This window comes from Gekko japonicus, unplaced genomic scaffold, assembly GCF_001447785.1.
Source record: "Gekko japonicus isolate JY-2015 unplaced genomic scaffold, Gekko_japonicus_V1.1 scaffold744, whole genome shotgun sequence".
NCBI lineage: Eukaryota > Metazoa > Chordata > Lepidosauria > Squamata > Gekkonidae > Gekko > Gekko japonicus.
The window spans coordinates 177,659-191,173 of NW_015165258.1; the positions used below are offsets into that span (position 1 = coordinate 177,659).

At 50.2% G+C, this 13,515-nt stretch overlaps 1 protein-coding gene across 1 annotated transcript in view; it reads left to right on the forward strand.

The window, feature by feature from the left end:
* Nucleotides 1–13,515, forward strand: part of AGBL1 (ATP/GTP binding protein-like 1) — a 346,662-nt gene that overhangs the window by 10,972 nt on the left and 322,175 nt on the right. Inside the window, exons 7-8 of the mRNA XM_015410173.1 lie at nucleotides 845–993; nucleotides 5,434–5,521. Of these exons, the coding sequence (XP_015265659.1) occupies nucleotides 845–993; nucleotides 5,434–5,521 (237 nt within the window). The remainder of the gene's footprint in view (nucleotides 1–844; nucleotides 994–5,433; nucleotides 5,522–13,515) is intronic.

Genomic DNA, 13,515 nt, shown 5'->3' on the forward strand with positions numbered 1-13,515 from the left:
AATGCACATGTCTCTGCTGGATTCTGCTGCTTCTGCCTGGACTGTAATGATTCATAAACGGTATGCAGACATGCTTCAAAGATGAAGCCACCACCGAGTTGCCATCTATGACGGTGGATTAGATCTATAAGTGAACCGGCCCTGGGAAGATGCCTAGGTGACCAAGAACCTATGTTGTCAGGCTAGGTGATAAAGGGATCCCATCTTGGAGAGATAAGTTAATATCTAGAGCACCGCACTTTATTTATTGATTGTTTTATACTGTTTTAACTGTTTGTTATGGCATTTGCCGCTGTTGGAAGCTGCCCTGAGCCCATCTGGGAAGGGCAAGATATAAATCTAATAAATAAATAAATAAATAAATGAAGAAGAAGAAGAGGAGATTGGATTTACACCCCGCCCTTCACTGCCCAAAGGAGTCTCAGAGCAGCTGACAAACTCCTTTCCCTTCCCCTCCCCACAACAGACACCCCGTGAGGTAGGCGGGGCTGAGAGAGCTCTTGACAGAAACTGCTCTTTTTCAAGGACAGCTGTGCCAGAACTATGGCTTGCCCAAGGTCATACCAGCAGGTGCAAGTGGAGGAGTGGGGAATCAAACCCGGTTCTCCCAGATTAGAGTCCGCGCACTTAACCACGACACCACACTGGCTCTCCAGTGAGGCTCTTCTAAACCTTTCTCTCCTCCCTCCTAATCCAGTGGCCCCCCAGAGTACAACCCAGTAGACCGGCATTCTGCCTTGCTTGCTGCATTTGTTGGCTGTGCTGCCTGGGCCATTCTCCGCGGAGAATGCCTCGTTTCGCCGTTTGATCCTTAACTCATTGCTGCTGTGGCTTTGTGGTCCAGGTTTGAATATGACCTGATCCTCAACGCTGATGTCAACACTTCCCAGCACCAGCAGTGGTTCTACTTTGAGGTCAGCGCCATGAAGTCAGCCACTCCCTACCGCTTCAACATCATCAACTGTGAGAAGCCCAACAGCCAGTTCAACTATGGTAAGAGCCCTGTTGGTGCAAAGCGGAGGTTTCCATCCGCACACGCAGTGAGCCCCTTTGGTTGAGTCAGAACTTGAAGGGGGCTGTGAGATAACTTGATTCCCTCTTCTTCACTGTTTCTTTACCCAGTGGATTGACAGTAGATTCAGGACAGACAAGAGGGAGGACACCTTCGCTCAGTGAGTAGTGAAAATTATAGATCCAGGTCGGCAGCTGTGGTAGTCTGAGGCAGTGGGACAAAGTCTGAGTCCAGTGGCATCTTTAAGACCAACAAAGCTTTATTGAAGGTATGAACTCATACCTTGAATGAAACTTTGTTGGGCTTAACGGTGCCACTGGACTTCATTCTAGCGAAAATGATGTAATTCACTGAGAGTAGACATAGGCCCCGTTCACACGAGGGGATTTGGGCCAGTAGCGGGACAGTTCGGGGGCGGATCAAACCAGCGCGATCACACCACAACATCTAGGAAGCGTGGTGCTTCCGTCCCCGAACTGGCCCATCCACTCGATGATGCGGCTCAAGTAAGAACCACCTACCGAGGTGGTTCATCTCCCTGCCGCGCCACAAACCGGGTGTCTGATCGCCGGCGCAAGGATGTGCCGGCGCATCCCCGGCTCCGAGCCGAACTGCGCATGCTCGGACATGCGCGGTTCGGCTGGCTCGGCGTCTGACCTGAGTTTTCTCCCCGGCTCCGAGCCGAACTGCGCATGCTCGGACATGCGCGGTTCGGCTGGCTCGGCGTCTGACCTGAGTTTTCTCCCCGGCGTCTGATCGTGCCGGGGAGAAAAGGCGGCGCGCCCGGGGGATCCATGGGATCCCGCCGCACCGTGTCAACTTTGGCGCGGTTTTTAAAAGCCACGCTTTTTGCCACTTTTTCCCCTGCCGTGTGGCAGGGGCCATAGTAAAGGCCACAAAGATAGATGGCTGTAAAAGAGTCTTAAACAGATTTGTGGAGGAGAGGTCCACCACTAACCACTAACCAAGATGACTAAAAGAAAGCCTCCACATCTCAAAGCAGTAAAGCACCAGAAATATAGTAGGACCCAAGCAGCGAAGACTATCAACACTATTCAAATAGTCAACTGGCTGGCCTCTATGTGAAGAATGAAAGGTGGATTAAAAGACCAACTGCAAAGCAGTAGGTCTTTTGTCCCCAGGAATGCAAAGAAAAAAAATAACATCTTTAATTAACCAGAAGGAAAGAAACTCCTCAAAAGCTAAATGAGGACTGAACATGATCCATGAAGGATAGAATATTGAAAGTAGCTGAGATTCAGTTAAAGGGAAAAAGGAAAGTGGGAGAGAAAGCAATACCTGTAAAGTCCCTGAGAGTTTACAGAATCCAGGAAAGGGAGATTTGGGGTGCTGGGAGTTCCAAATTGCTCCCTTTTGATTTCTATTTGGGTTCACAGTAGATTGAATCTTAATTGCATATGACTAACTTGACTGGCGTACTTTTAATGACTGTTTGTGGAAGGTCTGTGTTTCCACACCAATCTTCTGTTGCATCCACTACTTTGATATGGGCAGGAAAACAGGGGGAAAGGTTTTCTACAGCATGACCAATGTGAGTGGCACTTTATACACAACTGTTCCCTGCCTCGTGGGGGGCACACTATAAATTTCAGTGGAGTGGAGTCCATCAAGAGAGTGGAGGAATGTGGAGGGGGGAAAAGTGCAGACTTTTAATACTGGAAAGGTTATGCATGCTCCCACAGTCTATCGTCCTGGAGGGCGTAGGAGATTAGTTCTGGAAAAAAATGTCATGACTTCATTTTCCTGATTTGTATGCCCAGCTGCTTTTTCCCTCTCCGTTCCTGTAGAATTCTCTTTGTAACTTCCCGGCATAGCAAGATCTGCTTGGTTTCCCACTGAACATAGTCTTTGGGCCAATTTATGATATGTGATGTTTGGAAATCAGTGAACAAATTTCCATCTTTTGCACAGAGTAAACGGCACCTCCCCACCCCCAGATTCAGAGCAGAACCATAAAGCAAGGTGAGGGGGGATAACCCCCCCACACTCTCTTGTCGTTTCCTCAGCCTCCTGTCTGTCCCCAGGGCTTTTTTTGCAGAAAAAGCCCAGCAGGAACTCATTAGCATAATAGGCCACACCCAACAGCAAGAACTCATTAGCATATTAGGCCACACCCTAACAGCACATCTCATTAGCATATTAGGCCACACCCTATGTTACCAGAAGTGTGGTCATCCAGCCACACCCACCTTTTGCTTCTTATTCTGTTTACTTTGTTTATTGTCAAAACGGCCAGGGCTTTTTTTGTAGCAGGAACGTCTTTGCATGTTAGGCCACACACCCCTAATGTAGCCAGTCCTAATGAGTTTATGCTGTTGGGTGTGGCCTATTATGCTAATTAGTTCCTGCTGGGCGTGGCCAACTCAGGAGCCAGCCGGAACTCTGTTCCTGTGCGTTCCTGCCCCAAAATAGCCCTGTGGGGAACCATACGTGTCCCTGTATAATGCCCATATGATCCCCCTGCAAATAGGAGCTCTGGATATGGGTTTGAGAAAAACGAGGCTGGCAGAAGGGTTATGGCCCTCCCCCACAGCACCATGGCTGTGGTCCAAATTGCCCTCCCTCTGGGGCTCTTCCTTACCCCCCCTTTTTGTAATGAGACAGTTGTCCACAGCTTTCCTATCATCATGTCTAGCAAAGTCTGTTTTTTATACAGTCTATCTGCTCTGCTTACCTAAGCCAGTTTTAAATACATTTAACTGTCATAGCCTCTTGCAAGAATCCCGAGAACTATAGTTTGCTGATGGTTCTGATTAGGCCTCCTATTTACATGCCTCGGGTGGGGAATTACTGGCCACCAGCCCTAATTTCCTGTCTCTGAGGAACTGAGAGAAAATATGGCCTCCCCATAGTGATGTTCTAGGAATTTCCCCATGTCTCGGTGGTGAAAACCAAACAGAGGCAACCTGGAAGTGATGTCACATCCTCTGTTAGGGTTGACAGGTCCTACCTGGCTGCTAGTGGGGGGTTTCCCGGTTCCTCCTTGGAGATCTTCTGGCACATGTGCTGTGATGATGTCACCAGAAGTGAGGTCATCACATTTCCAATGATTGGGGTGACACTCTAGGTTTTGGCTCAAGCTCCATGTTTTTTTTTGGCCTCAAAACCATAGAGTTTTGCCCTAAACCTCGAGTGTTGCCCCCAACATAGGAAACGACGTCACTCCCGGATGATGTCATCATGCTGGTGGTGCTGGGAGGGGGCTTTTGGGGGGTGGGGCTTCCACTGCTGGCTAGCTGGGCCACAGCAGATTGGGGCTCCTGAAATCAGGGGATCCCCTCGCCCCACCGGTGGGATGGCAACTCCGTAAACTCCATGCTTCCCAGGCCCCGGCTCCGTATCTCCCAGCATTTGCTGAAGGAGTATTGAGAATCCTCGTGCTGATGATTTCATGGTAGAGACCCTTCCCACCTCTGGTTCTCATGGACAGGAAACGATGATTAAATCATTTTCCAGTCTGTAGTCTGGAATCTGGATATGCCCACAATGTATCCAGGGAAACTTTACTTGTGTTCTGTTCTGTGTTCTAATGATCTGGACTGAAGGGCATTGTGTTACAAACAGAACAAAAAAACCCAAAACCTAAGGCAGTGATGGCGAACCTTTTAGAGACCGAGTGCCCAAACTGCAACCCAAACCCCACTTATTTATCGCAAAGTGCCAACACTGCAATTTAACCTGAATACTGAGGTTTTACTTTAGAAAAAACAACTCATACATTAACATAAGATGATCCAAACAAGGTAAGGAAAGCAATCCCAAATGCTTTCATTTACTTGAAATTATTTGGTGGAGAATTTGACACTTTAATGATGGTCTGGGTCTGGCTGGGGCGATGGCACGCGTGCCCACAGAGAGGGCTCTGAGTGCCACCTCTGGTACCCGTGCCATAGGTTCGCCACCACTGCCCTAAGGCAACAACCTCCTACCTATTTGTTTTAATCATAGTTAAGCAGAGAGCCAGCAGTGGCTTTGGAAGAGCAAGGGTGAAGACAGATATAATGTAAAACTGGAGTTCCTGGTCTGCTTCCTCTTCCTTTTGCAGTGGAAATGACAAAGGTGCAGAGCAGTGACTGGATTGCTGGCTGAGCCCCCCAGTCTTGGGCCTCCCTCTGTGTTTCAGGTGGAAAAAATGGGGAAAAAATAATGCACTACCCCTTCCTTTGCCATCTGATGAAACCAAAAAGGAAAGGAAAGCCAGACTTCTTAGTGACATCACACAGGCCAGCCAATCAGAGGAAATTCCCAGCGTTCTCAGTGCTCAGCCCTGAAGAAGAAGCCCTACTTTTGGAATGATCGCACCACCAGAGTATTCCCACTGCTCTGTGCATGTTACATCTGTCTTCGTCTTAAAAACATTTGATTTTAAGGTAACACAGCTGTTGTGTTGTTTTGTGCAGGCATGCAGCCGGTCATGTATTCAGTGAAGGAAGCTCTCCAGGGCAGGCCTCACTGGATTCGAGTGGGCTACGATGTCTGTTATTACAAGTAAGTGCACATACCCCCCCCCCTCACTTCCCAGAGTGTGCTTAGTTTTTCTGTCCCCTCCCTCCGTCCCCCTTCCATCATAGCTATCCCATTAATTCTCATCTGCTAGAACCACTGATACCATATGCATGCAAATACCCTGAATTACACAGCCCGGGAAACCGCAGGGGATTTACGGCAAGTCCTCCTTTTTTGTACTTTTCAGTACATTTAGAATACTTTGCAAATGTCATCATCTTCAGCTTCACGGCGACCCCATTATTATATTTGTTAGATTAGCATCCAGCCTTTCTCCCATTAAGAGGAGGGTCACATCAGTTGATCCTGAGGAAGGGTTGAGAGGGGGAAAACCCACTAGATCCAGAGTAGGTTAGGCAGGGCTCTTTTTGTGGAAAAAGCCCAGCAGGAACTCATTAGCATAACAGGCCACACCCAACAGCAGAAACCTATTAGCATATTAGGCCACACCCCGACAGCACAGATCATTGGCATATTAGGCCACACCCCCATGTTACCAGAAGTGTGCTCATCCAGCCACACCCACCTTTTGCTTCTTATTCTGTTTACCTTGTCTGTTGTCAAAACCCAGGGCCTTTTTTGGTAGTAGGAACTCCTTTGCATGTTAGGCCACACACCCCGAATGTAACCAGTCCTAATGAGTTCCTGCTGTTGGGTGTGGCCTGTTATGCTAATGAGTTCCTGCTGGGCATGGCCAACTTGGGAGCCAGCCGGGACTCCGTTCCTGTGCGTTCCTGCCCAAAAATAGCCCTGAAGGTATTTGCAATTCACAAGGAAGGGGTTAGTGACTGTCAGAAAACAGAAGCTGATGGTCTTTTCTTTTTCCTAGACTAGCAATTCCTGAACTAAGGTCTGAGACAGATATTTTGCTGCAAGATGGGCATTAGTATTTCATGAGGAATGAAGGAAACCCCCCCCCCCAAACCCCCCCCCTGGGGGGGCCACTGAGGAGGCTGCCTGCTGTCTCTCTGGGTGACCCAGGATTGCCCATGTCTCTTTCTGAACTGCCTCCGCTGAGAGTCGTTTGTTCCACTGCCAATCTATGATTGGGCCCTGATGCAGGGCGATGACCGGTCCTTGGAGGAGGCTGCATGTTTCAGCTCTGTGTGAGCCACTGCTCATGGCCACTGCTTAGAGTTAAAAATAATAAATAACTGGAGATTTTGGGAGTGAAGCCTGAGGACCACGGGGTTTGGGGAGGGGAGGGACTTCAATGGGGTATAATGCCATAGAGTCCACCTGGAGATCAGGTGTAATGCCAGGGGGGTCTCCAGCCACTACCTGGAAACTGGCACCCCAGGTGAGAGAAATTGGCTTCCCCCCCACCCCCCATGCTATGGAAAGTTAAGGGAAGGAGAGAGATTGTCTTCCCCACCACCATCACCCTGCCTTCTCTCTCTCTCTCTCTTTCCTTCCCCAGCCCCCCCCCCCCCCCCCCGGGGGGACCGGGGGGGGGAAAGCGCCCTGACCCCCTTCTGGTCAGTTTCACTTCCCTCCTTTCAGGGGTTAAACCTAACAGCTGATGGGGGGGGTGAAACTGACCAGAAGCAGCAGTGCCGCTTCCCTTTCTTTCCCCAGCCTTCCCGCCAATGTGGGTCTAGGTGCACTGGGGGTGGGGCAGGGCTTGTGGGTGGTGGATCTCCACCCCTAAATACCCCACCATGGCGACAGGCCTGACTGCAGGGCTCAATAGAACAGTTCAATCAGGTCCAAATTAAAAAGAACAACGGCAGCAACAATAACAACAACAAAAAACTTTGGACAGAACTCCCTGAGCTGCCTGCAACACACATTAAGGCTGCGATCCTAAGGACTTACTTCTGAGTAGAGTTGCTCAGGATTTCTTCCTAACCGTGTGACACCAAGAACATTTCCATTGACTAAAATCGGACTCGCTTCTGCGTAGACCTGGTGAGGATTGCTCCCAAACAGCCCTAAGAACACTTTTCCTGGGAGAGTTTTTTTTTTTTAATTGACAAGGTATTATAGTTCAATTATAAAGCATTAACTTGTATTTCGCTTCAGAGATGTTTTCCCAATCAAATTTATTTATGTTAATTTTATCCAGAATGGGATACCATATATTTAATGGGTTATAAAATTCCACTTCATGTTGGTGCGTTGTGTCATGTATAGAGAAGTTTTCCAGCATATATATATCCCATGTTTTGTCGACCCATTGGGAGAGTTTTCACAGGAAACTGCATCACCCCTCCCTCTTTCCTCCTGAGCCAGGGGCGGATTAAGGCTCCCGGGTGCCCTGAGCACTGACCAGTCTTGGGGCCCCCCCGTCTTCCCACACTGAACCCCCCCCCAGTCCATTTTAGTGGTTGACCTGTCTGACCAGATATACAATGCAGGTTGCAGCAATACAAAAACGTATTCATAGGATAACACCATAGACTGTACAAACTAAGCTCTTCACCCTTCCCCCAACTTTGTGGTGCCCCCTTTGGCCCTGGTGCCCTCAGCACGCGCTCAGTCTGCTTCGTGGTTCATCGGCCCCTGTCCTGAACCGACTCGTGCTGGTGTGCGGCTCTTCTACCTTGGGCTCCTCGCAGCTCTCAGCTTGCTGACGGTGCTGGCAGACTCGGGCGCAAGCAGATGCGAGAGAGGCAAGGCTTATGGGCTGATTACGGTCATAATGGCCCCTAATGTCATTAAAAAGGCCGTTATTGTGCGGTGATTAAATAGCAGCTGACTAGTGCGAATAAACGGTGGAAGTGCAATTAGGTTCTTCATCATAATCTGGAGACGATAGGACAGGGCTTGCTTACAGCCCCCCCTCCCCCCAAATATGTAATGTGCTGGATTTTATGTTAATGTGCTTTGGACAAGAGATCTTCCTCGTCTCTATCCTCTGCTTCTGATCCGTCCATAAATCTGCATAGAATTAGTTGCCCTGATGCCTGCCTGTTGACTCTGCTGGTTCCTCCCCACCCCAGTTCAGATTTCTTTGGATAATCAGTGTGACGTGCCTCAGAAAGTATGTGCAGCCACAGAGTCCCTCATCTGTCGTGCAAGCTATTGAAGGGCGAAAGCGCCTGAGCTCAGTCCCCCCCCAAACCACTTGCAGTGTTTCAGGCATCCCGGTTGGACATCCTAGGAGTGTTCCGGCGGCAACTTGTGCCTGCTCCCTTCCCTGCCAGCCCACCCCAGCTACAACCCATCCCTTTCTGAGGTGGTGGTGGGGGGAGTAGACTGCTGCTATGGACCGGTCTTTAAATAAACACACGAAGGGGCCTTCAACTGAATCAGACCCCCCCCCGGTCCATCCGTCAAGGTCTGTATTGTCTACTCTGACGGGTATTTATTTATTTATTTATTTATTTCCTTCAATTTATATACCGCTCACCAGGGGTCATTTCGTAGAAAAAGAGCTAGGGGAACTCATTAGCATAACTCATTAGCATATGCCACACCCCCTGACATCAGGGGCCCGGCGGTGGACCTGCAAGGCCAGTGGGAGTGTGAGGAAGCCCCACCAAGGCCCTCCCTGGCCCCAGGCAGGCAGGGGTGGGGAGAGGCGGGGAGGAAGCAACTTACCCTCCCTCTTCTCCTGCCTCCTCCTGGTTGAATGAGGTCTGGAAGCGGGGCGGCCGGAAGCAGGGGCCCCCTGAGGGCTCCGAGCGGTTTACATGTTCCATTAATGCCAATCCTAACCTAGGGCCACATACATACAAGGGGGAGAGTGACTAGCCTACCAGGCACCCTGTAGCGCGTTGTTGTTGTCCGCGGGAGCTCGGTCGACGACGTCCTCCTGGCGCTGGTCTTTGCTTTTTTGCGACTTCCTGGCTGTTGCGACCCCTTTGGGCTTGGACCGAGCGCACGTCCGTGCATGCTCGCTGCTGGCCTCTGTCCAGTAGGCTCCGGCCTGCTGCGTCGCCCCGCCTCCATGCTTTGCCGGCCCAGCCTCCTTTCACTCACATTGCCTCGCCAGCCGCCATCTTTTCTCCGCCACCGCTCACGCCGCCGCTACACCGCAAGCGACGGGTGCCCCCCCGCTCTAAGAGCAGGTACCCATTTGTCTATTTGCCCTTTAACGGGCTTTCGAGTCGCTGGGTGGGCGGGAGCTGGGACATAGGGCCGGAAGCTCACTCCGTACGCGGTGGGGCTCGAACAGCCGGAGCTGTTTGGCCAGATGTAATGCAGGCTTCACTTACCGCCTGCGCCACCGCTCCGGGTAGCGGCTCTGCAGGGACTCAAGTAGAGGTCCTTTCATAGAATTCTCATCTATTTCCGGATCCAGGTAGAGGTCTTTTCATATCATCTAGTTCCCAGTCCTTTTAACTAGAGATCCTGGGGATTGAACTGGGAACCTTCTGCGTGCCAAGCAGGGGCTCTTGTGCAGAGCTGCAGCCCCCCTACTACTAACACATGTGTACCCATGAAGCTGCCTTCTATTGGGTTACATCTCGTACTCCCTGTTCCTTTTACCGGGAGATGCCAGAGGGACCCGGGGATTGAAGCTGGGGCCTTCTGCACTCAAAGCAGAGGCTCTTCTGCCGCTCCCCTTAAAAGACAGGACCTGACTGGAACTTACCTTCTCTGTAAACGACTCTTCTCAAGAATAGCTTCTTAGCAGGATTGATGAGAACTAGTTTTTGCAGCCTCTGGATTGATTCAGAAGGTCAAGAATATTTCAGTTCCCAGCCATCCAGTTAGTTTGAGCATGGACTGACAGCAGCTACCAGGTGGTTGCCTTGGTGAAAAGGAACGCTGCTAACTGAGCAGTGGCAGAGAGACACTCAAAACAGGGATGGTAAAGTGAGGAAAATCAGCAATTTGAAAGTGTGGTTGATTGAGGGGTAACAGGCACCGCGAGCAGTTGCAAGTTTGATTTCCCAGCACATTACTTGCAAGGATTGGAACATCCACTAGTTCTGGCCTTGGTAGTCTAACAGTGCAGTCCTATGCACACTTACTCTAGTATCAGTCCATTCATTTCAATGGATTAAGACTGGAGTTAACTCTGCAGAGGATTGCACTGTAAAACTCTGCCCCACTAACTCTGGCTTCTCCAATGGGGAATAAGCCTTCCAATTCATGGTTTTCTAATTCACCATGCCATTGTGTGATAATGGAACAGGAGAGGAGGCGACTCTGCACTGGAAATAGATTTCAGGGCTATGAATTAATTAATTAGGTAAATGTGAGAATTATCTGCCCACTCTCTGGGTTCCAATGTGAGTCATTGTTCTGTGGAAGGAGGCAAGCGCTGAGCGGTGACTCATACAAAGATGTCGCATCTCCGTTTCAGAAGTGACCCAGTGGTCCCATCATATCCAGTCCAGAGAGTCAGCAGGGTTGCCCTGTCCCCTTCAGGAACTCACTGGAAGGATGGATTGGTGACTCATGCAGAGATACAACAGTTCTCCTTTGCCATGACACAGTAAAATTTCCCTTGCGTGCCCTCAGATGCCTTTTGGGAGTTGCTGCCATGAGCTGAAGGACGGTGGGAGGAGAGGTCCAGAAGGGTTCTGTAGCACATGCTGTCTGATCTCTGCTCACATCCATCCTTCGTGGGGGGGAGGGGAAGGTAAGGATGTCTCACTCATGAAGATAAATGTGGCAGCCCACAGCCCGGCTATTGTGTCTTCCTTCCCACCTCTCTCACGAGAGAGATTTTCACGTTATGGAGATGATTAGAAATGCTTCTTTCTAAAGGGGCCCCGCAGATCCAGGAGGTCTGTTTTATTGCCTCCCCCGCAAAAACGACGCTTTGGCACTTGCATGGAAGAGCCACTGCTGTCGTAGTGGCAGCCCTCGATAAAGCAATTTAATTCATTGCTCGCTGTCTTGGCAACTGTTTACATTTATTACGCGCAGGGCAATAATGTTCTTTTCCAGCTGATTATTTAAGGAACTATGGTGACACGCAAGGCCCCCAACGACACATCCGTGCATTGCGTTCCACAGTTCATTGCCAGTTCAATGTCTGGCCCCCACCTGAGCTGTTGCAGAGCTGAATACAGACGGCTCAAGGGGCTGGCAATTGGGCAATGAACTTTCCGTTTCTAGGTCAGTAGTTGAAATTCTGCTTGGATCTCTACAAAGGCAGTTCTTTCCTCTTCTTCCTCTTCTTTTGCCTGCTGGCTACTTGATATCCTTTGTGACATGGGAGAATTAGAAAGAGGAGGGAAACGCTGTTGCTAGGAAGCCTTGCATGGACAGTGGGGAAGGCCACCTGTCACCCATTTCGCCACCAACTTCCTTTGCTTTCTTTGGGAAACCAGGTTTCCCCCCTCAGACTATCAGTGGCTCTTCAAGTGCAGCTGAATAAAGCAGCGGGATGCTGAAATGGGGAAATGGATGGGTCCAGTCTGTGTGTGAGCGGTAGGTACCAGTTTTGAAAGCATTCACAGTGTAAAAAATAAAAACCACCCTCCTTGCAAGTAGAAAACTAGTCCACCAGGGGAGAAGAGTCAAGTTCAGCCCTTCCTTTGCTGTTTGGGCTCCTCTGTTGGCATGAAGATTTAAATGGTAGCACAGAGCCATAGAAGATTCAGTCCCCCCTCCCACAAGATGCTTGGTGTGTGTACGGGTGTGTGTGGCAGGAGCAGTAGAAGCGACTGCAGCGGCGGCGGTGACGGTGGAAATGGCGGCGATGGAGTGGCGTAGCGTCGGAGCAGCAGAGCGAAGGCAAGCGGAGCGATGGAGGTGGGGACAGAGGCGGAGCTACAGAAGGACGTGGTGACGTGACGCAAGCGCAGCGGAGCCGTATGGACGTTAGCTGGGCTGTAAGTCGATACGACCCACATACCAGATGAGCCCACAGAAAGAAAGAAAGAAAGAAAGAAAGAAAGAAAGAAAGAAAGAAAGAAAGAAAGAAAGAAGCCGCCGGACCGGACGACCACACCAGGAACCGAGCACTGACACCCGAAAGACCGCCCGGGAAGAACAACCAAGAAAAACAGCGAGCCCTGCCACCTGGGTGGCGGTAGGCAGCCCCAACCCCTGTAGACATGTGGCCTTAGTTAGGGATACATTTGGAATTTGGAAGCCGCTCAGAGACCCTTCGGGGTTGGAGCGGGGTAGAAATCGAAGATATAAATAAATAAATAAACAAATAAATTGATCTGAACAGGTACACATGATGCTGCCACAGCGAATGAGATCATTAGTCTATCAAGGCCAGTACAGCCTAATCAGACTGTCAGAGGTTCTCCAGGGGCTCAGGGGGAGATCATACCCGACCCGTTTAGTTGGGGATACAGAGGACTGAACCAAGTCCTTCTGCATGCAAAGCAGAGGTTCTGCCACAGAGCAATAGCACTTCCCCCAAGTGATCCTGCCTTTTACTGGGTTATACCCTTGGTCTTCCTCACCCTTTCAATTGGACATGCTGGGGACTGAACCTGGGGCCTCCTGCAGGCAAAGGAGAGGCTCTTCCCCTGAGCCGCAGCCTTGCCTTGCCCAGCTTCCATTGCCCTCTGGAAGATCTGACCCCCTTGGGACCTGGAACCAGGCTGCACAGTCCTTGCAGGGTCTGAAGACGCAGTGCCTCGGACGTCTTGGAGGGGAAAGTACAATAAAATGCACTGGACCGATAGCAAATCTGGGAATTCCCAACCTTGTGATTTCATGGGCATTAAAATGTCTGCTTCACACAGAGATTCCACAAGTCTGAATAGTCACCCTTTTGTTTCACCCAGTTCTGCACCACTAATGCACCCTATTGTGTCCTTTGCTGCATCCTTACTCCCTGGCTGCTGTTGCTAACATATCTTGAATGAATCATATGCGTAGGGCGGCTGAGGGCAGCTTGAAAAAGCAGGCTTTCACCTGTGTAGTGCAGCTGAGGGAAATTTGAAGAAACAAATATTAGAGAGCCAGTTTGGTGTAGTGGTTAAGTGTGCGGACTCTAATCTGGGAGAACCGGGTTTGATTCCCCACTCCTCCACTTGCACCTGCTGATGTGACCTTGGGTCAGTCACAGGCTCTGGCACAGCTGTCCTTGAAAAAGAGCAGTTTCT